This window comes from Pelecanus crispus, chromosome 26 (assembly GCF_030463565.1).
Source record: "Pelecanus crispus isolate bPelCri1 chromosome 26, bPelCri1.pri, whole genome shotgun sequence".
NCBI classification, from domain to species: domain Eukaryota; kingdom Metazoa; phylum Chordata; class Aves; order Pelecaniformes; family Pelecanidae; genus Pelecanus; species Pelecanus crispus.
Genome location: NC_134668.1, coordinates 2,431,310 through 2,451,170, shown reverse-complemented (window position 1 = coordinate 2,451,170; position 19,861 = coordinate 2,431,310). Strand labels below are relative to the sequence as shown.

Below are 19,861 nucleotides of genomic sequence, written 5' to 3'. Positions count from 1 at the left end.
ATGTGCATGCAGCATCTGAATTCCTGCGATCACTGCGGGAGGCATCAGGAAAGAGGGTTTTTTGCAGGTCTCAAGGCTTTTATGCTAAAAAAACACTCACAGCATGTCCCTCCCCCAGCCAAAGGCACCCAGGACAAGCAGCCATGCAGCCCAAGGGCACCTGATACTTCATTAATGTCACCGAGTCTTTGAGAACCATGCTCAGCCCCGGGATGCGTCAGGCTGAGACTCGGCGCTGCTGAACCCAAACGAGCTGCAACATTATCCGTGTTTTCACCAGTGACCGTGACCGATACGCGTTCAGCATGTCAGGCGTGAGGTGTGTGCGGAATAATGCCCCATGGTGCAGTCCGAGAAATGCCGTCTCTCCTCCGAGCCCTGTGGTGAGCTCCCCCGTGAATTTTCCGATCCTTCAGCCAAGAATGTGATAAGGCTTCACGGGTCGGTCACACTGCACAAACATTTTCTCCACTCTCAGAACCCATGACCTGCTCTTGAACTGGTGGAGCCGAGTCCTCAGCCTCATCTCTCAGCCCCAATGAACGTCAACCTGTACAGACAAGCAGTGACTGTCCTCATCATCGCATCCTCCAAAAAACGAGGATCCTCCACATCCTCCCCACATTCTCCGGTGGTTTGTCACTTGTTCCCCTTCATTCAGTGCTCGTCGCACCGCTTCTGGGTGCTGTGTCCAGTTTGGGGCCACCAAGATGATATAGACATCAGTGAACTCAACGGAGGACCACCAAGACGGTTGGAAGCTGGAGTCTGGTTGGAAGCTAGAGCTTCTCCGTGAGGGAATGGGGCTTGTTCAACCCAACGAAGAGAAAAGTTTTGGGGACACATAACAGCAGCCTTGAGCAACTACAGGGAGGTTATCGAGAAGATGGAGCCAGGTTCTCCATGGCAGTTCATGGCAAGAGGCTGAAATCAGAGAGGTTCACATGGGATATACGGAGAAACTCCATCCTTGGTGGTTTTCAAGACCTCGCTGGATAAAGAGTGAGGGAGGGAAGGGGAAATGTTGTTTCAGCGATGTCTCAGGCTGAAAGGGAAGGAGGCTGCTGCCATCTAGAGCAGGGACTCCTCTGCGTGCGGCCGCGGCAGCCAAACTGCACTTTCCTAGGCCTGGAAAGATCATTTGGTAGAGACTAAACCCGGAAAATTAAGGAAAAAACATTATGAGCTGGAATAGAGCAAGTAATGGATTCCCAGGCTCTGGGCAGAGCACCCGTCCCTGCCGTCCTTGAGCGGCAGACGATGCGCCTCTTACATAAGTGCAATTAATAATTGATTCGAAATAGGTGGAAAAAGCCCATTCTTGTCTCCATCCCTGCTGCAAGTTTCTGCCCCCTGGGTTTAACCGCAGCCAAACCCAGCCAGCAGCTCAGAACCTGAAAAGAAAAAAGGTTAAAAAAAAAAGGAAAAAAAAAACCCCAACAAAACGGAAAAATCCCAAACTATTTAAGAACTTTTATTAGGTGTCCCCAAACCACAATCCCACAACCGAGCAGGATGGTGCTGGTTGAAGAAGGAAAACTCCCCGAGGGAGGAAGCGAAAGCCGCGCAGAGAACGTCCCCAACCCCATGCACTCCCCATGTGCCGGTGTCCCCGTGTCCTCGTGCTTCCCGTGTCCCCCCACCCAACACCATGCCCCCCGTCCCCCCCCATGCTCGCCATGCCCCCCCCGTGCCTCCATGTCCCTGTCTCCCCACCCTCGTGTCCCCATGCCCTCCATGTCTCCCTCGTGTCCCCCCCATGTGCCCCCGGCTCCCCATGCCTCCATGTCCCGTGTCCCCATGTCCCCCCGTGTCTCCATGCCCCCGTGTCCCCCGTCTCCCCATGCCCTCCATGTCTCCTCTGCGTCCCCCCATGTCCCCAGTACCCAACCTCCCCGCGCCTCCATGTCCCCTGTTCCCCCGTGTCCCCCATGTCCCCGTGTCCCCACCCCGTGCCTCCATGTCCCCCCGCGTCCTCCTGTGTCCCCCACGCCCCCCATGTCCCCCTGTGTCCCCAACCCCCTATGTCCCCCTGTGTCCCCCCATGTCCCCACACCCCCCATGTTCCCCCCGTGGCCCCACACCCCCCCGTGTACCTGCTGTGTCTGCACTCCCCTATGTCCCCCCATGTCCCCACGCCCCTCATGCCACCCACGTGCCCCCGTGTACCTACTCCCCTATGCCCCCCCGTGTCCCCCCATGTCCCCACATTCCTGTGTCCGCCCTCCCCTATGTCCCCCGTGTTCCCATGCCCCCCCGTGTCCACCCTCCCCTATGTCCCCTGTGTCCCCACGCTCCCCCGTGTCCCCACTCCTCTATGTCCCCCCACCCCCCCGTGTCCCCATGCCCCCCCGTGTCCGCCCTCCCCTATGTCCCCCGTGTCCCCACGCCCCCCCGTGTCCCCACTCCCCTATGTCCCCCCTATGTCCCCCCGCCCCACCGTGTCCCCACGCCCCCCCGTGTCCCCACTCCCCTATGTCCCCCCTATGTCCCCCCGCCCCACCGTGTCCCCACGCCCCCCCGTGTCCACCCTCCCCTATGTCCCCCCTATGTCCCCCCGCCCCACCGTGTCCCCACGCCCCCCCGTGTCCACCCTCCCCTATGTCCCCCGTGTTCCCACGCCCCCCCCATGTCCCCCCATGTCCCCACGCCCCCCCGTGTCCGCACTCCCCTGTGTCCCCACTCCCCTATGTCCCCCGTGCCCCCACGCCCCCCATGTCCCCACGCCCCCCCGTGTCCGCCCTCCCCTATGCCCCCCCGTGTCCCCCCGCCCCCCCTTGTCCCCCCGCGTCCCCACGCCCCTATATCCCCCCTATGTCCCCCCGCCCCCCGTGTCCCCCCGTGTCCCCACGCCCCCCGTGTCCCCACACTCCCCTATGTCCCTCGAGTCCCAACGCCCCCCGTGTCCCCCCGCCCCCCCGCGGGCGTGGCCGCGGTCCCCCCGGCCGCCAGGGGGCGCGGCGGCGGGGGGCGGGGCCGGGGCGGGCCGGGGGCGGGGCCGGGCGGGGGGCGGTGCAGCAGCGCTCCGATGGCGGTGAGCCGGGCGCTCGCGCTGCGCCTGGCCTACGCGGCGGCCGGCGCCCTCATGGGCCTCTCGGCCTTCTTCGCCTGGAGCCTGGCGCCGGCCTTCCGGCAGCCCGCCACGGCGGCGGCGGGGGGGCTCTCGGGTACGAGGCGGGGGGCTGCGGGAGGGCGGGCGGGCTGCGGGGCGGGCGGCTTCGCCCCGGCGCTGCGGCGGGTGGGCCCCGGGGTGAGGGGGGGACAGGGCGGGGGGCGAGCGGCGCTGCCCCCGGGGGCGGGGACCCCTCGGCGGGCACCCGTCAGGGTTGGGGGGGGCCCGGAGCCCCCCCACCCCGCGGTCCCGGCCCGGGCGCCTGCGCTTGGCCTCGCCGGGACCCGCCGAGCGGCCTGCGGCAGCGGGGCTCGGGCCTGGGCGTGGCGGTGGCCTCGACGCCAGGCTGCTGGCGCGTGCCAGCCCCTGTCCTGCCACGCTTTGTGCGCTGGGTTTCGTCGCATCCCGGGGGAAAAGCTGGCAAAACTGGGCTGGAGGCGTGGCGAGGGGGCGAAGCTCCGTACGGCGGCTGCAGTAGGTGATTTTTGGGACGCGGCGTGTGATTTTGGGACGCGGCGTGCGATTTTGGGACTCGGGCGGGCTGCTCTGCGTTCCTGCCAGTCTCCATGTGATGCTTTCGTGATCTGCCCAGCAGCTCCTGACCTCCCGGAAGGACTTGTTGCGCTCCTAAGAGAGTGACTCGTCATAAAAACAGTTTGGGAGACTTTGGCTCGCAGCGTCTGGCTGTATTTGCAACTTGACATGTGAACCCGTGGTTTGCGGCGCACGTTGACTGCATCTGTGATGCTCATCCCTTAGGAGAAAGGAAATTAAATTGTGTATTTTATAACCTCGCTGCTAGGGAAGATGGAATTGTTCTGGTCTTCACCTCAGTCCCAAGAAGGTTTTTTGTGACAACATGTAGCAAACTCGTGGTGGAATAGCTTTAGTTAATAGTGGTGTATAACTCGCAATGTTACGGAGGGAAAACTTCTAAAAGTTTGAGGCTTAAGTTGCGTGGGGCCGTCAGAGTACACCCCTTATGCTAGCCAGCATTGTTACTGAAAAGAGGGTTTTATTTCAAAGTTACAGTTGAAAGCTTTGCTGACTTTCCTGGTAAACTTTTGGTCTGGCCACCTATATTTACCTGTGTGCTGTGTTTTCAGGAAGGAAAAGGAAAACGCCGGCCTCCTGACATGTATACCCACTGAAAGGATCTGTGCCGGACGCTCTCAAATAGGCGCTTGGGCTGCGTGTCGTAGAGGCCAGCAGCTGTAAAATGGATCTTAACGTCCACTGAAATCGGGGAGATTCAGGTGTCTGCCTCGGTTATGGATCTTGGTTAATGATTGGGTTGGAGCAGGACATAGTCCTCTCTTGGTTTGTTGGCTCAGCAACTCGTGAACAAGAGTAACCACCGGGAGGGAGAGCAGAAAGTGAAGTTAACCTTCGTAAATAATCCAGCTTGCTTCTGGTGCGCGAGCAACGCCAGCGCTCCCGTGTACCTCTCGGTATTTGCTGTGCTGCCGGAGCAGCTGTGAGGTGCAGGGTTGTGGTGGTCTCTCTGCTTCGTCTCCAAAAAAAGTTTTAATTCCAGCTGGAATTGGACTTAAGCAGAGCACTTCCAACGCCTTGCTTTACTAGATGGCACAAGGAAAGTCGGAGTGTTGGACCCCAGAAACGCACAAGAAAATAGCAAGTAATATTTTGTGCTGCATGCACGTGCTGTCTTTGTGTTCGCAGGGGAATTTCAGGAGTCCACATTCTGGAAGGAGTTTGGTGAGAAAGCAGAGAGAGGAACCATCCTGTACTTTCTGTGCTGAAGTTATTTAGATTATTGTCTGCTGGGAGAAGGAGGTTTGTGTGCTGGTTAATGAGCAGGTAATTCAAGCTAGTTTAGATTACAGGGAGCAAGGTAAGCAAGAAACAAAATTAAAAAAATGGTCATTTGTTGGCTGGACTCTCTGAATTTGTGTGAATTTGCTCTCAAACATCTGTGAAATGTCTATAGGTAGAGTCGCGGTAGGATCAAAAAGCCTGAGAAACGGATTAAGAAATCTATGTTTTGCTGTTAGACAAAGCTGATTTAAGGGTTTGCTGTCATCTGAAATTCATGGCTGCTTTTTCCTGCCCTTCTACTTCACTTTTCTACCCCCTCGATGTCTCCATAGGTGAAATATGCTCCAGACATTTGAGATGAGGCTTTTATTTTAGGCTCCCACCCCTGAGCTGAGGATATGTAGTGTGCTGTCTCACAAACGTTGTTATCCCCACGACGGAGGGGCCGGCGAGGAGTGGGAATAAAACCACTCACGTACGGGGAGGACCTTTTAAATTCATTCTGCTGTCAAGTTGTGCCCTCAGGTGATTGCTAGCCTTTACTAACTGACATTTCGCATACTCCACATTGGAGCCTGCATGGGTAGAGAGCTAAGAGTTGCTTGCTTAGTCGTGGAGGAGTAGCAACAAAAAAAAGCAGCGTGTTTTTTTCCGTGCATTGAAGTTAAGGCTGCTTGCTGAAGTAAGATTGTTGTAGGAAAAAAATGGCAGCGTGTAGGAGGTTTGCATTATGTTTAGACACTGTGGCTACTTCAGTTTCAGGTAGGCAGGGCGTTTGCTGGTTTTGTTTCTAGCACGCTTCATTAAATCATGTTTTTTATCGTAATGTACTAACTAGTACTTACTTCTACTGGCAGAGAATGGCAGGAAAGGAAGTGGGCAAGCTTCTGAAATTTTCCGCTGTGTAGACATTGCGAAGTTAATTGTTGGGCATTGTTTTGTGCCTGCTAATAAACCTGTTGCAGCTTTCTGCGTGTTGTACAGGATGACACGATGCAGAAAGACAGCTTCTCCCCCCAGAGGCGTGACACGGCTCAAGCGCTGCTGCGGCTGGTGGCGGCGTGAAATCAAAACCCTGCGCTGGAGGTGTTTGTGCTGTGCTGGGTGGGTTTGCCGTCTCCAGCGCAAGCGGGGGCTTTTTGGCCCATGTGTGTCTTTTTCGTTCAGAAGCTTCAAAAAGTGGTCTGAGGACCTGAGAGTGAGTTGCAGGTCGGGCTGTTGTAGCTGGGAGCCCTGACACCGTGTGTGGGGGGCAGAAGATTGTTTAGGCTGGTGTCTTTGGCAGCTTTGCAGCAGTTCCTCGTTAATATGCCTCTGATTAAGCCGAGGCTTTGCCCGCCAGCCTTCTCCGTGAGTGTGTGTTTGCACATGTTTATCTAGTTTTAGCTATCTTTCTGGGTTTCCCATCACCTCCTGTGTGCGTGTCGTTGCTTTTCTCTTGCCTGGTTGGTGAGACGGATCGCAGCCTGCTGCAGCTTTTGTTGATGTGCCTTTCGTTTGCCAGGGACGTGTGCTTTAGGATGTTTATCCGTAGACTTCCTCCCTGTAAGAAGTCCTACCGATTCCTGCCACATTAGGAATCTATGTCTTTCTCTTTGTAATCAGTTTATCTTTTGCTTATCTTCTAGAGGACCTTCCCCGCTACGTTTTGCATTGCAGTCTGCTGCTTGCACCAGCTTCCACTTGCTCCGATACATTTCCTATCATTTCAAGTGAAGACTTCGGTATTGATTTACTCCAAGCTCTAGTATTAAAGTTCTGTGGAGGGAAAATTGCCACATACTGATGAGTGTAACTAGAGCCCTCAGTTACCTCTAGTTGTGAAACCAGGAGCATGTAATTTAAGGTGCTGAGCAAACTACCTTTCCAGTCTTTCCGGTTGGCTTTCATAATAATAAACCCCAACCATGCCTAGTAAAATCAACTCGCTAATCCTCAAAATCTTAAATATGCCTCTGGGCATGCATACTTGGGAATTTTGGGATCATCTTAAATCAGATACAGACCTTGTGTATCATATCGTTGTCTTAAGCAGAAGCACCCCATCGAGTGCTTCTGATAACCTGAGGGACACCAACGTCACCGACTGATCACAGGATGCAGAAAGTCATTCCGGAGCTAATAGTGCCTGTCTCGGTAGTTTGCCGTTTAATTTTGAGCTAGTCACAGTGGCTTTTGTAATTTACTTCTTGTTTGTATGTTTGACCTTCTCCCCTCACTGCCTTAAATGAATATTTTTTTTTTTAAGTAGGCCATGAATCTCTAAGCAACTCTGATGTTTTCATTCTGCCAGAGGCAGTTTAAAAGAGAAGCAAGCAATTAAATGTTTTCAGGATGTATCCAGCCCTTTCCTGAGTGGCTTTTAATGTTCTTGTGTATGTATCTTCTCTGGTTTTTCTGCTCCAGAGAGACTTTATTGGCTGTTTCCAAGCTGCTCAGATATTTCTGGCAAAATATAAAGCTTGTGCTTTGCGAATATAATGTGGACCAGATATTAAAGCAGCTGCAAAGAAGATGAAACACGAAATGTAATTTTCTGACAATTTAAAAATATCTGATAAGTGAAAGTAGTAGAAGCTAGTTTATGCTGAACACACTATCTGTTGTGTACAAAAGCGATTCTCTGAAGACTCTGATAACTAACTAACTTGCATATACTAAGTTTATGCAAATTGGCTTGTTCCCTATCCAGGACTGGACTGGCATGGCCAAAAAGCGTTGCAGTTACAGAGTAGAGCATTCTTGAATGTTTGGATTTGCACAGAAAATACTACATATCGTTCGGTTAAGGTTTGCCTCGTCACTGCTTTAGTCCATCGCCTTAAGAAAGGGAGAAAAGGGAGGGAAGGCACACTAAAAGAAAATGCAGAAAAGCCTGCATGTGGCTTGTGCTTAATCATAATTTAATTAAGTTGTGAGGAGAGGATGAGTCCCTGGTAAGTGCTGCTGGTGTGCTGGAAACTGTGATGTTGGTTTCATCTGAAATGTGAATGGCGGAGGCAGAGAGCATCTGAAATCTGTAAATCTTGTTTCCTGCGCCTGAAGGTGGCTGAGCAGGCCGCCTTGGTGCTGAACAACCAGCTGAATCGCCAGGTTTTTCTTCTCGCACGTGTGCGGCCCAATCTGCCTTCCTCCGAACCGAAACGCCCTGGAATAGTAAAGCACTGGATTGCACGTGTCCAGAGGGGAATTTTGCCAAGTGAAAACCAGTTTTCACTAGAATACTCCAAAGACTCCTCTCCTTCGAGAGCCGTTTTCCTAAAATATTTCAGTGTTGATCCCCAGCTATTTTGGCAGAAGAGCTGTTCAAGAAAACCCATTTTTAACCTCTTCCAAAAACAGCTGAGGCTGAGCTAGCTTGGCTTTAGCTCCCGGAAGAAAACATTTTACCCTTTCAGGGAATTAACCAGACGAGGCAAAGTTTTCAAAACTTAGAAGTGGCAAAATGAACTTAGGTTGGCAAAGCTCAGGCTCCCTTTAGAATAGAAATCTTTAGAATTTTTAGAATCGTAATAGAGTATATAAAAGTAAGCTAGAGTAATAGAGCGTATAAAAGAAGATTGTTTAGATGGAAAATGACTGAAGGCTTTGTAAGCAGTCTGAAAAAAAAGTCTTCTAATTGGTCACCGTAGACTTCATATTTTCCATGACTATGCAAGTAGTTTTTAATATTGCTTTTCATTTTTATTGTCATTTTGTTTACCATCACCTTCATCTGCCATCATCAACGTGCATTTGGAGCTTCAGAAGGCTGGAATAAGAATGCTGATTGCGGAAGAGCTGCTGTGTCTTATGTGTTTGCTCGGTTTTTTGGCCTCCGTTGCACATTTGTTGTTTTTTCCTAGAATCTGTAACGCCCATTAGCGTTGTACATGGTGTCCTGCCGCGGCGTGCAAACGTGGCCTGACACGTTTGGCCTCCGGCTGCGCTGCCCTCGGGGAAGGCAGCTGCGCTGTTATTCCCCATCAACAATGCAGCTTGTTTTGCTGGGACCGAAGCACTGGTCAGTGATGAGCAGGGGGCTGAGAAAACCTTTTGTTTGTCACAGTTTTTGGTTTTGTGTTTGGAGAAAGGGAAAGTTTTGTTTCACTTGAGCTCAAGTATGCCAAGCTTTTGAAAGGGCTTATCAAAATATTTAGATATTAGTGTTTTTCTGTACCAGGTTACAGACTGAGGGTGAGCCTGCTTTTGAAGTTGCCTTTTAGAATTTATTTAAACTCGTTCCAAGTATGCTGTAAGTTTTTGTATTTTAAATACGAATTTGTCTTGTCAAAATACCTGTTAACTTCTGTTTAAAAAGCCTGCCTCTGTCACTGTTGTTTCAGATGCACTCGCGGTTGTTTGATCGGCAGTTTCCTTTTCCTGGAGCTTTGTGTACTTGGGATAATTAGTTTTTCATTTAGAGGTAACTTTCCCTTTGCTCTACATCGGAAATCCCTTGATTGTCCTTACTGAGCGGCTCTTATTTTCGGGTCATTCCGACCATGGTGTGTGAGGTAAATCCACCAAGACAAATGTTTCTCTGAAATGGGTGCAAGATTTTTTGATGTTATTTTAAGCGGGCAACGTAACCGGAGCCGACAACCACCATTGCTACTCCGGGGCTACGTCTGCAGGTTCAGGTTTTGCTTCTGTGCGAAGTGCGATTCCCCTGGAGAATACGACTGCGGCTGCGGAGAAGGAGGGGATTTGGGGGAATCGCGTGCGGTGAAAAACTGGAGGTCCTGCAGTTAATCATTCCAGACTTTAAATGAGACATAATTTTTATTTCCTATTCCAGTAAAACCTGTTTCAGTTGTACAGCTGAGCGAGCTAGCTGTGCTATTACCTGCATAGAGCTAATGGGTTTGTGTTAAACCTGCAAACCTTTTGCTCGCAAGGTCTACAAAGCGAGAGATTTCACATTAATTAAAAATACCAGTATGGTTTTAGTTTCCCTGTGTGATAATGAAAGTCTTTTCTGTAAATTGGTACAACTAATTGGTTCTTCTCACCGCTTAGCTTAGGTATATTGGTGAATAGGAGGTGATTTTTCTTTTCCTGAACCCCATTTCAGTCGAATTAAACACGAATCACATGCTCCGTTCCAGCATTCATGGACACTTTTCCTCTGGAGTTAGCTACAAATAGTGGGTTTTTTCCCTGCTGAATGTCATATGTTGATAAGCAGTTAGCTTAAAGAAGGTTTTTTAGCAAAGGTACACGTTTTCACGTATTTAAGCGTTTGGTTAGTGATAACTCTATTTAGCAATAGACTCTGCTTAAATTGGATTCCCTGCAATTAATGTTTTCCTCGTGTATTCAGGCTCTGAGCTTGATTTGCCGTGCCCTGCTGTTAAGGTACCTTCGTCCCGCTTGGGATGCCCCTTCCATTCGCATGCCTTTGTCAACATCTGGGTGGTGGTTTTGCTTTCTTTTGTGGCTCTTCCCTAGTTTTGAGCAGCGCTGGTGGGGTTCGGGTGCCCACCCGAGCGTGATCACGCAAGCTGATGAGCAAATTAAGCAACTGAAAAAGCAAGTCCCGTTCTCATGTCTCCTACCTGTCCCTGAGTGTGTACTGCCAATGTTTTTTATGCCAGCGTTGATGTTTTTCAGACAGTGTTGTGAGCTGATTTAACTTGTTGGAATTCTTTTCTGCCATTTTAGGGGGGGGAAGAAAAAAAGGAAAAAGGAAAATCACCTGCTGTGCAAGCTGGATAGCCTCACCAAAGGATCCGAGTGCTGTCGGGGTGTAAGGGAAAGGAGGCAAACGTGTGGCTGGAGCTGGAGGAGACTCCTTCCCCTCTGTTTTGCGTGGTAACAAACGTGATGTTGGCTGAGCTGCCTGTAAAAGGTTACCCTCTGTTTAATGACCGTGTGACCAAACTCGATCCTTCGGCGCCTGGCGAAGTTGTCGTGAGGCTTTTTTTGCTTAGTCACGTATGAGGCAGTTACCCTAGATCTTAAGAATGAATTGCCGAATAGCTTCCTTTCCAGTGCTGCGTCAGGCTTTAGGGTCGGGGGAAGGCGCGTGGTCAGGCCCGGCAGCGGGGGGAAGATCAAGTGACGGCTCACGCGCTGCCTCTGCTCTGCCCGCAGAGACCTTTCAGAGCATCAGCAGCAGTTTTGGCGTGGAAACACCAGCAGCTTGACTCAGCAGTTCGAATAAATTGTGCCGAGTCATCTGAAAGCGCCTGGGGGGGAAGCAGCTTGTTTTGCTGACTGAAAAAACTGAGTTTCCCCCTTTTTTTTTTTTAAAAAAAAAAAAAAAAAGTGTGTTGAACTTGCTAGAGCACAAGCTTAAAGGTAATACGAAGTGGAGGAAGTGGTGATTTAGCAAGCAGAGTGGTAGGCTTTTCCACCAAATCCCGTGGCAGGCTGTTTGAAAAGCATTGCCAAGGCAGTTTCGGTCTTCTGCATTTGCAGAACTCCAAAATACCTTCTGCAAGCTTTGTGATCTCTAGCACGCGTGCATAGTGGTAGCCATCGTGGAATCAGTCATGGAAAAGCAGTAGCTGTAGCAGACTTGACGAGAGTCTCGGAATTAAAATCGTGACTGCCCAGAGCCGGAAAACCTGCTTAGATACCGCTTAGGTGCAGCGGGGCCGACCGGATGAAGTAACGGGCTGATTCTGCCTTTCCTGTTCGCTGTGATAAGTCGTCTGTGAGCTCCATCTGGCCTGGATATCAGCACTTTACCCTTGGGTTTTTAGTTCACCCCGAGTGCTTTTGCTTTTATGGCGTTTTCCTTTTGAAGGTTGTCCTTTTTCCACCCACCTCTTTTGTGGGCCACCGTGGAGGACTTTTTGTCCCATCCCAAGACGCTGATGAGGCAAAAAGCATTGCCAGGGTCCTCCCGTCTATCCTGGAACTGGCTTGGTGTATACTCAGCTTCATTTGACATGCACCTGCAGTGCATCCGTTGTCCGTGTGTCCGGCGAGGTCAGAAGACCTGCTAGAAATGAGCTGGGAGCTGCTTGGGAGCTGAAAAGCAAGTCCAGCGGGTCTGTAGGCGACTCTCGGCCGTGCTCACCTATCGGTTTGGACGCAGTTGTTTTCCCTGTGCTATAATACGTTCTTTTAAGTCTTGGGAAGCTTTGTGTATAATGACCGTATCCAGCAACAAATGAGCTCTGGCAGGACCTGTGACTGTCCTTAGTATTAAAGTGTTTATCTTGTAGTGGGCAAGGCTGGTTTTCCCTTCCTTTGATGTTGAGAAGTAGCCGCAGAGGGAGGTCTGCGTTATTGCAGGATACCATATAAAGCAGCCTGGCATTCTGGCAGTGGTGTAATTTTTTTTTTTTTTTTGGTTAATTATTTTTTTTTCCCATGCTGCCCTTAAAACAAAATCTGGAAAGGAGGTGGCAGTGAAGGAGAAATACAAGCCAGTTAGTTGCACAACTGGAGGTTCACATTTCAGAAGTGCCGCAGAGGTCTCTGCCAAAATGAGTCAAATGTTTTAAGTCTGTAAAGTGGTGCTAACTATAGGTTGAGTTAGCGGCTTAAGGAGGTTTAGTCATACTCTTCAGCGCTGCGACTTAAACAGAGGAGCGGCTTGCTATAATTGGAGTTGGTGATGTTGCTTGTAGCTGGGATTGTATAATGGGGAATGACAGGCAGCCTTGTTCCGGCAGGTTATAAAAACTTTGACAGGCTTTAAGCATGTGAACGGACAGTTCTTGGATCGAGTGTCTCTCCTAATTTTTTTTTCTGAAGTGTGGTGAAAAGGTGGCAGTTTTTAGAACAAGATTAGGGAAGGATGTGTTATTTTTCCCTATATCAGAAACTGTTTACAGCTGTTATTTGGATGCTTTCATCCCTTTTTTCCTCCTGTTCCCTCCCTTTTGACAAGGGAGTTGAGACTTGGTTATGGACTAGTCGCCTAAGCTTAGGAAAATGCCTTTTGCTGTTCCTATCAAAGCCATAGTGAATTTGGCTGTTCTTAAAAAAACAAAACAAAAAAATAATCTGTACGTGCTCAGATGTTTGTCTAGTTCTGTCATCCAGACGTTTTGGGCCAGACCCAAAAGTACGGAGTTAGATTTAGTTCACCTTAAACACTTAGCGAGCGTGCTCTGCCGTAAGTGGGAATTGTATGTAGGAATCATCTGGGAGCTGAATTTCTACACCCCTTTACTTGAAACATTTGACGTGTTTGGAGGGGATTTGTATGAATGGACTCTTTATGAAGTTAACTGGAGATACGTTGGAGCTAAAAGACATGACGTGAAACGCCGAGAACTGAACAGGTCCTGCATATCTCGATTTAGGTGTCTAAACTCAGTGGTTACGCAGCGGTGCTCTTCATCATCGTCCCCGTATGTAAAAGGGGCTGCCTGGCCTTTGCGAAGAGGTGCGCTAATCCTTGCCAAGCGCTCGGCTTGCTGCGTGCAATGTCCTGAAAGCTGTATGGAGAATTAAATAAAACTGCACTGAGTGTGCATTCAAGGGGTCTGTCCGAACGAGGAGAACGAACGAGTTACCCGGGGGAATCCGTTCAGTGAAGTCCTTCCTGTGCCAGCCTGCGATCAGGAGCTGTCTCGCAGAGCCTGTGCAAAAGCAGGGGGTCTGGGGTGGTCCTGGGGAGCGGTGCTTGTGCAGGCTGGCCTTGGTTCTGATATGTCCCCTCGCTTTGCGGGGCACGCGGCTGCGAAGCATCAGCGCTCCTTGGTGTTTCGGATGGGGTTTTTGATGAGCTGTGTATTTGTTAGACACCTTTCTTGTTGCAGTGTGATGCATGGTACTGATTCCCCTTGCTGTCTAATCGAGCAGGTGTTCTGGCGCTCTGGGCCCTAATCACGCATGTGATGTATGTGCAGGATTACTGGAGGACCTGGTTAAAAGGGCTGAGGTTCTTCCTCTTCATCGGGATCCTCTTCTCAGCTCTCTCAGTGGTGGGATTCTGCACATTCCTCGTTCTGGCCATCACCAAGCACCAGTGTAAGTACCTTGTTGCAGCAGGCAACTGGGCGAAATGACTAGCGATGCTGGGATTACTGGGGCGGGATTTGAAGGAACAGGAGGGCCTGCAAAGCAGAGCCGGGGTGTGAATCTGGGGGTGCTCGGCCACCTCTTCCCAGAGGTGTTGAGAGACCTTTGGGGAGGGGCTGCGAGAATGCCATTGCATTTCATTTTGCTGCTGCGATGTCTCGATGACACAAGAGTAATGCTGCTGCCGATGAGTGCTGCTCTCTTAGGGCATCTTCTAACACTTGATAGCTGCCTTGATAGGCCTGGTCTTATGAGGAGTGGCTGAGGGAACTGGGGTATTTAGTCTGGAGAAGAGGAGGCTGAGGGGAGACCTGATCGCTCTCTACAACTACCTGAAAGGAGGGTGTAGTGAGGTGGGGGTTGGTCTCTTCTCCCATGTAGTTAGCGATAGGATGAGAGGAAATGGGCTTAAGCTGCACCAGGGGAGGTTTAGGTTGGAAATTAGGAAAAATTTCTTTACAGAAAGGGTGGTCAAGCATTGGAACAGGCTGCCCAGAGAGGTGGTGGAGTCCCCATCCCTGGAAGTGTTCAAAAACGGGCAGAGGTGGCACTTTGGGACATGGTTCAGTCTGGTCTACCCTTGATTGGCTTAGAGTAGACTTGGTAGTGTAGGTTAATGGTTGGACTGGATGATCCTAAAGGTCTTTTCCAACCTCAACGATTCTATGATTCTATGACTGCTGGCAGGCAGTCCACATTTTCCAGTATTGTTTCCTATAGGAACTGGAATTTATTTATTTCTATGACAAATAAAGGGAGTGCTCTTAAATGTTGTCTCTTCAGCACTCATAAAGCAGGTGGGTGAGGATATTGAAATCCAAACATGAGCCAGCAGGGAGAAAATGCCTTCTACACTTAGTCAGCATATAAAGCTGTGTTGCTATAAAATATTTAACATTGTCGAAGGAGCATTCACGTAATTACTCCCAGTATTTGCTTGGCAGTAGACCAAAGAGAAAAAGTTTGGGTTTTGTTTATTTAGAAGTTGTCTTTGTTTGTTGCTTGCTGCATTTGGGCTGATAGCCACTAAGAGTCCTGTTGTTGTTGTACTTGTGACGGTGGGCAAGCTGCGTTGGGGTCGTAACCCACCAAAAGCCCTTGGCCTAGCCTAAGTACGCTCCCCATGGGGATTCGAGTGCTTCAGCGTAGTGGAAGGGTATGAAAATACTCGTATGCAATCGTTAGAAATACAGATGTAAAAAGAAAACCAAATATTTTTCATCACCTCCTTTCTCGGAGACATGAGGAAAAACTGTTTTGGGGAAAATTTGGGGGTTTTTAGGGAAATGGAGGTATTTTAGGGAGAGCCTTAATTTTGGGGCAAAGTAGAACATCTGCATAGGTTATTTATGTATGGGAAGCTTAAGACTGGTACATTTAATGAGTGGGGTTTACTGAGTAAGTACTGTTTTGTCTATTCTTCAAAAAAATTATCTATCTTTATTTTTCAGTAATGACCAAGCAGCTTGTACGTAGAGGTGGAATTGTTTTAGGCATTAGGTTAAGTGTATTTCAAAATTGTTGACATCTCTGGAACAAAAAAAACCCAAATGTTGAAAATAAATATGGAGACTGCTGACATGCATTCAAAAAGCAGAACCATACCCACTTGACTTCAAAGCAGTCCCTAAATAGAGGCAGTTTTAGAATAGATAAAGAAGAAATGTGTTCATTTGCAAAGGTTCTCTAAAAAGAGGCTCTCCATGTCGTTCACTGATGTGTGATTATCACAGCACTGTACTGAAGACCTGCAGTACAGGTTGAAGTGCACCAGTGTTAGATATTAAATGTTGGTCGCGACGATTGGTAAAAGCATTTTTAGAAGGCAGATATATTTTATTTCCTGTTTTCCCCCCTGAGATGTGCAGATTTCCTCTCTCCCTGCCATGGTGGGAGAGAAGGGAGTAGCAGTAAGGCAGGGTGAGAGAAATGAAGAACAGCAGGGTGAGGTTGTTTTCTTGAGCCACATGTTTCTGCCATCCAGGAGTTCACACAAACCCCATCCTTTGGGCCCTAAGCAAGGAGAGTTTGGGGTGGCTGAGTGGGTGACCTTACACCTCTCAAGGTGATAATGACCTTCTTCAGACTGTCACCAGAATACTCTCCTGTGGCAGAGATGAGCAAATTTTACAATGAGTCAAGAGAGCTGGGAATAAGGCACTGATTAAGCCTTGCTTGCAGAACAAGATCTTTAGATGTAGGCTGAAAAGCTCCCAGGAACTGGGGGGCTGAGCTGCGTTCTTCCTGGCCAGACTGCATGAGGGATAAATGGGATTTTGAAATGCATCCGTATCCTTTTCTCTCCTAGCCCTGACTGATCCCAGAAGCTACTACCTGTCGTGCGTCTGGAGTTTCATCTCCTTGAAATGGGCCTTCCTGCTCAGTTTGTACGCTTACCGGTACAGGAATGAGTTTGCAGACATCAGTATCCTCAGTGACTTCTAACGCTCGGACTTCGATCCTGTCTGAAGGTGCTGGATGTTTGAATCGCCCCCCAAAGACATGGCACATGCAAGAGACATACGAGAGGCGGAGAAGGAACCCACCCAGTGCTGCTTGGTTTGTCTGTCTGCAGTAGGGGTTTTTCCTAATTGCTTTTACTCAACCATTTAACGTTTGGCTAACGATGTCAATCTAGTCCTTCTGTAACTTCCCTGGGAGTCCGTGTGTCTGGTAGTGAGGTGAAAGACTCCATGTGCTTACACACAGCAGGCCTAGGGCCACCCTTTGCGTTGCCCCGAAGTCCAGGGGAGCTTTCAAGCGGGGAGGAAGTCCTGGCCCCTCCAGGAGCTGTAGGTTCATACCTCATGGATGCAGCACCCCGACACCTTGTCCTCGTGCGTGCATCACCAGCTTGCTTCAGGTGGGTGCCCCAGATGTGTGTAGCAAAGAACCCTGCTGTGTGAAAGTCAGCTCCTTTTGCACTGCTCTGCTCCTCAAAGAGAAAGGAAGAGACGAGCCTTTCTTTGTGGCAGAGGTCCCTGTGTACCTTCCAGCCAGTACCCCGCATCTTCCAGTATTTTCTTTTTACACATTGTACACAAAGTCAGCTCTCTCCTGTGGTCTGGATGAGCCCCGAGGGATGGGCCAGCAGCAGAGGAGCACTGGTCATCTCAAGGCTCTGTCAGAGGCGGGGAATGCTGATTCTGGCTGCTATCCAGGATCATTTTAAAAAGGAACTTAATACCATATTTAACGCTTAGGTTTGTAGCACGTAGAATCAGGTGTTTGGGTGAAAGATGTGCTGGGCAAAGGCGTACCTACCTGAACTACTGGAGAAACATGAGTATGGTGATTCTTAAAAAAAAAAAAAAAAAAAAAAAATCTTGTTGTAGGCAGAACTCTTTCCTTTGCTTAGCTTCCCTGTAACAGTCAGCAGGATGAAAGAGGGGAGGAGACATGGTACTCAGAAATAAGAAAAGGTAGCCAGAGTCAGCTTCCAGCAAGCCTCTCTAACGAGTGCCACCGGAATAATGCAAGCGTGGATGAGCTGCTGGGCTCTCGCGTGGTGAGTTCAGGGGTGACAGGTTTACACTCGTGGGCTGGGAACAGCTGGGCTTGCCCGGCGTCTTTTGCCTGATGGCAGGGCAGCCTTCCCTCCGCATTTCCATGCGTGGCACTGCTCTGACGAGCCTAAAACCTGAGTGGATTTAGTGACCTCTTTAATCCCTGTGGTTTTGCTCCCTGCCAGCAGCTACCCTGAGAAGCTTGAAACCTTCAAGCGCTTACATCTGTGCTTGTTAACTGTACTTCAGCCCAGCTGAAGGCTTTGGGCTGCTGCTCCGGCAGAGTCCAGGCTGGTGTTTTGCCGTGTCGGGCAGATGGTGCTGGCTGCTACAAACTGGAAATTCCATGAGTAACGCTACAGGTGGGTGAGAGGAGAGGCAGGAGAAGCCCCCTTCCCTCGCAGACCCATGGAAGAGGAGCAAGGCAGGTGGCTGAAGGAGTCTCCCGGACAGAGCTGTCCTGCCGCTTCTCTGGGAGCTGCTGGAGCCTGCCCTGAAGTGCCTTTTCGGCATCTGTGGCAGAGGGTGGGTGGCGGGACCTGCTGAGGGCTTTGTGACCGAGGTGCGAGGGGAAGGTCCTGCGTGCTCTCTTGCGAGCCCAGTTTTCTCTCCCGCCACGCAAAACTCCCAGTCTGGTTTTGTGCGGCTGTCTGCTGGGGGTATCGGCCTGTCCTTTGCTACCCTGTCCGAGCAGCGTGCTCTGCCGGAGCTGTGAGTGAATCCCTCTCCACGCTCACAGGCTCCATCAGCACCTTCGCTGGTCTGCGTTTGCTTTGGAAGCTGAGTGCTTCAAGCGGACAGTAATTCATTTGAGCTGTTGAGGGGATTTTGGAAGTGTTTGGCAGTTGAGAGCATTCTCCTGTTTCTTGGGTGGGAAGATCCTCAGGTGACTTAACGAGATCGAGGAACATCTTTGGGTCAGCTTGTAAACCGAGGTTATAGCCAGCTTTTGCCAGGGGACCTGCTGGAGTCACTAAACCCAGACAAAGGCTGCGAATGTGAAATGTGCTTACTTACGAGATTAATACTCAGGCTTTTGGATACTAAAATCTCCCTTACTGCTGACGTCAGGCTGCCAGCGTGCCTGGCAGGGGATGGAATAGCTCATCTCGCTTCTCTGCCCGTGGCACCCGCTGTGGAGTTGCAGGCGGTTTTAGCGTGGGTCGTTTCAGTAAGCCATCTCTCGTCTTGCGTTTCCCCAACACAACACTGCCCGCGCGTTTGCTGGGCCGGTGCAAGCCCCGGCTCTGATAACCCGCTTGTGGTTGTGGTGTGCTTGGGGCGCAGACATCCAGACACCGGTCAGACCGATGGAGCTCTGCTACTGCCTTACAGCAAAACATTGTCCCCGTCCCTCACCAAATTACAGAGCCCTCCTGTCTGCGCGCCACCGGCATCTCGTAGCGGCACATCAGGGGCTCCTTTCTTGGGCACGTGTCCCAGAGTCCTAGCAGCTTACCCTGGAATTTTTTAAAGTTTATTTTTGTGACTCTAAAATTTGCCTACAAACGGCTCACTGAATCTAACCCTCGTTTTCTCCCTGACATGTTTTAGCTCTGGAATTTATACTTGCATCTTGGCTTTTTAAAAGATTGTGTATGTAAATATATAATATATTTTTACATTGTTTATGCTTCGTTTGCACGCTTGGTGTAAGATTTGGTCCCGCGCTGGGATGATGCGATTCACAGTGGGGTTCATCTGCGTGTATCCCAGTGTCTCCTTGTACTAAACCACACTATAACTTGTATGTGACACCACAGTCAGAGCAGAAATACAGTCGTCTTTCTCACCAAACCAGTGTCCGGAGTGATTTTTTTTCCCTATCAAGTTGTTAAATTCTGTCTCTCTCCCTGCCTTGACGACAACCTGCAGGAGCATTGCTCTTTGGGGGAAGGATGGGTGAATTGTACAAAACATTTTGCTGCTTGGGGTGATGTGGAGCCCTGGCATTTAACTCTGTCGTGCTCTGTCCCTTGCACCTTATTGGCACCCTCACCATCTGGACCTGCAGGTAGTGATGCCTAATGTGGCTTTTTTTTTTTTACCCCCCACACAAATCCCTTTGCATTTTGAGACCTCAGCACGAAGGAATTTTTGAGCAAGTGACGGTGTTTCCAGCCTCTCTCTGAACCGCAACGTGCGGGTAGTCTGCACCCGCAGCACCTGGGCGAGGGGAAGAGGTGCTTGTGGCTGGGGGGGCTGGATCATCGGCTGTGATGGGAGCGCTCCTCATTTCCATGCCGTTGTCACCCCCATCTCGGGCACGCCACTGCTACTTGTCTGCAGAAGCCAAAACTCGGCCACTGTTTTAGCAAACCCGGCTGCAACTTCGAGCCCTGCCTTCCTCCCCCCATCCCTGGAACGTAACTCATGTGCAGGATTGTACTGAGCTGCACATTTCCTCTTTGAAGAGATCCCGCGGAGGGTGGTTTGTGTTACGGGGCTTTTGAGTTCTTAGAGCAGACGAAGAACAGCCACGGAGGTAAGAGCG

At 50.2% G+C, this 19,861-nt stretch overlaps 1 protein-coding gene across 1 annotated transcript; it reads left to right on the top strand.

Annotated features, from left to right (window-relative positions):
* The first annotated feature begins 3,028 nt into the window (after positions 1 to 3,028).
* On the top strand, positions 3,029 to 19,164 carry SLC48A1 (solute carrier family 48 member 1). Its single transcript, XM_075724915.1, has 3 exons — positions 3,029 to 3,167; positions 13,643 to 13,810; positions 16,170 to 19,164. Exons 1-3 carry the CDS (start codon positions 3,029 to 3,031, stop codon positions 16,304 to 16,306), a joined length of 444 nt encoding a protein of 147 aa, XP_075581030.1. The 3' UTR covers positions 16,307 to 19,164.
* The last annotated feature ends 697 nt before the right edge of the window (positions 19,165 to 19,861 follow it).

Bases quoted from the DNA above. Each gene is read 5' to 3' on its own strand.
- SLC48A1 (XM_075724915.1), top strand. From the start codon at position 3,029: ATGGCGGTGAGCCGGGCGCTCGCGCTGCGCCTGGCCTACGCGGCGGCC. The intron at 3,168-13,642 runs GTACGAGGCGGG...CTAATCGAGCAG, and splicing joins GGCGGCGGGGGGGCTCTCGG to GTGTTCTGGCGCTCTGGGCC. The intron at 13,811-16,169 runs GTAAGTACCTTG...TTTCTCTCCTAG, and splicing joins GGCCATCACCAAGCACCAGT to CCCTGACTGATCCCAGAAGC.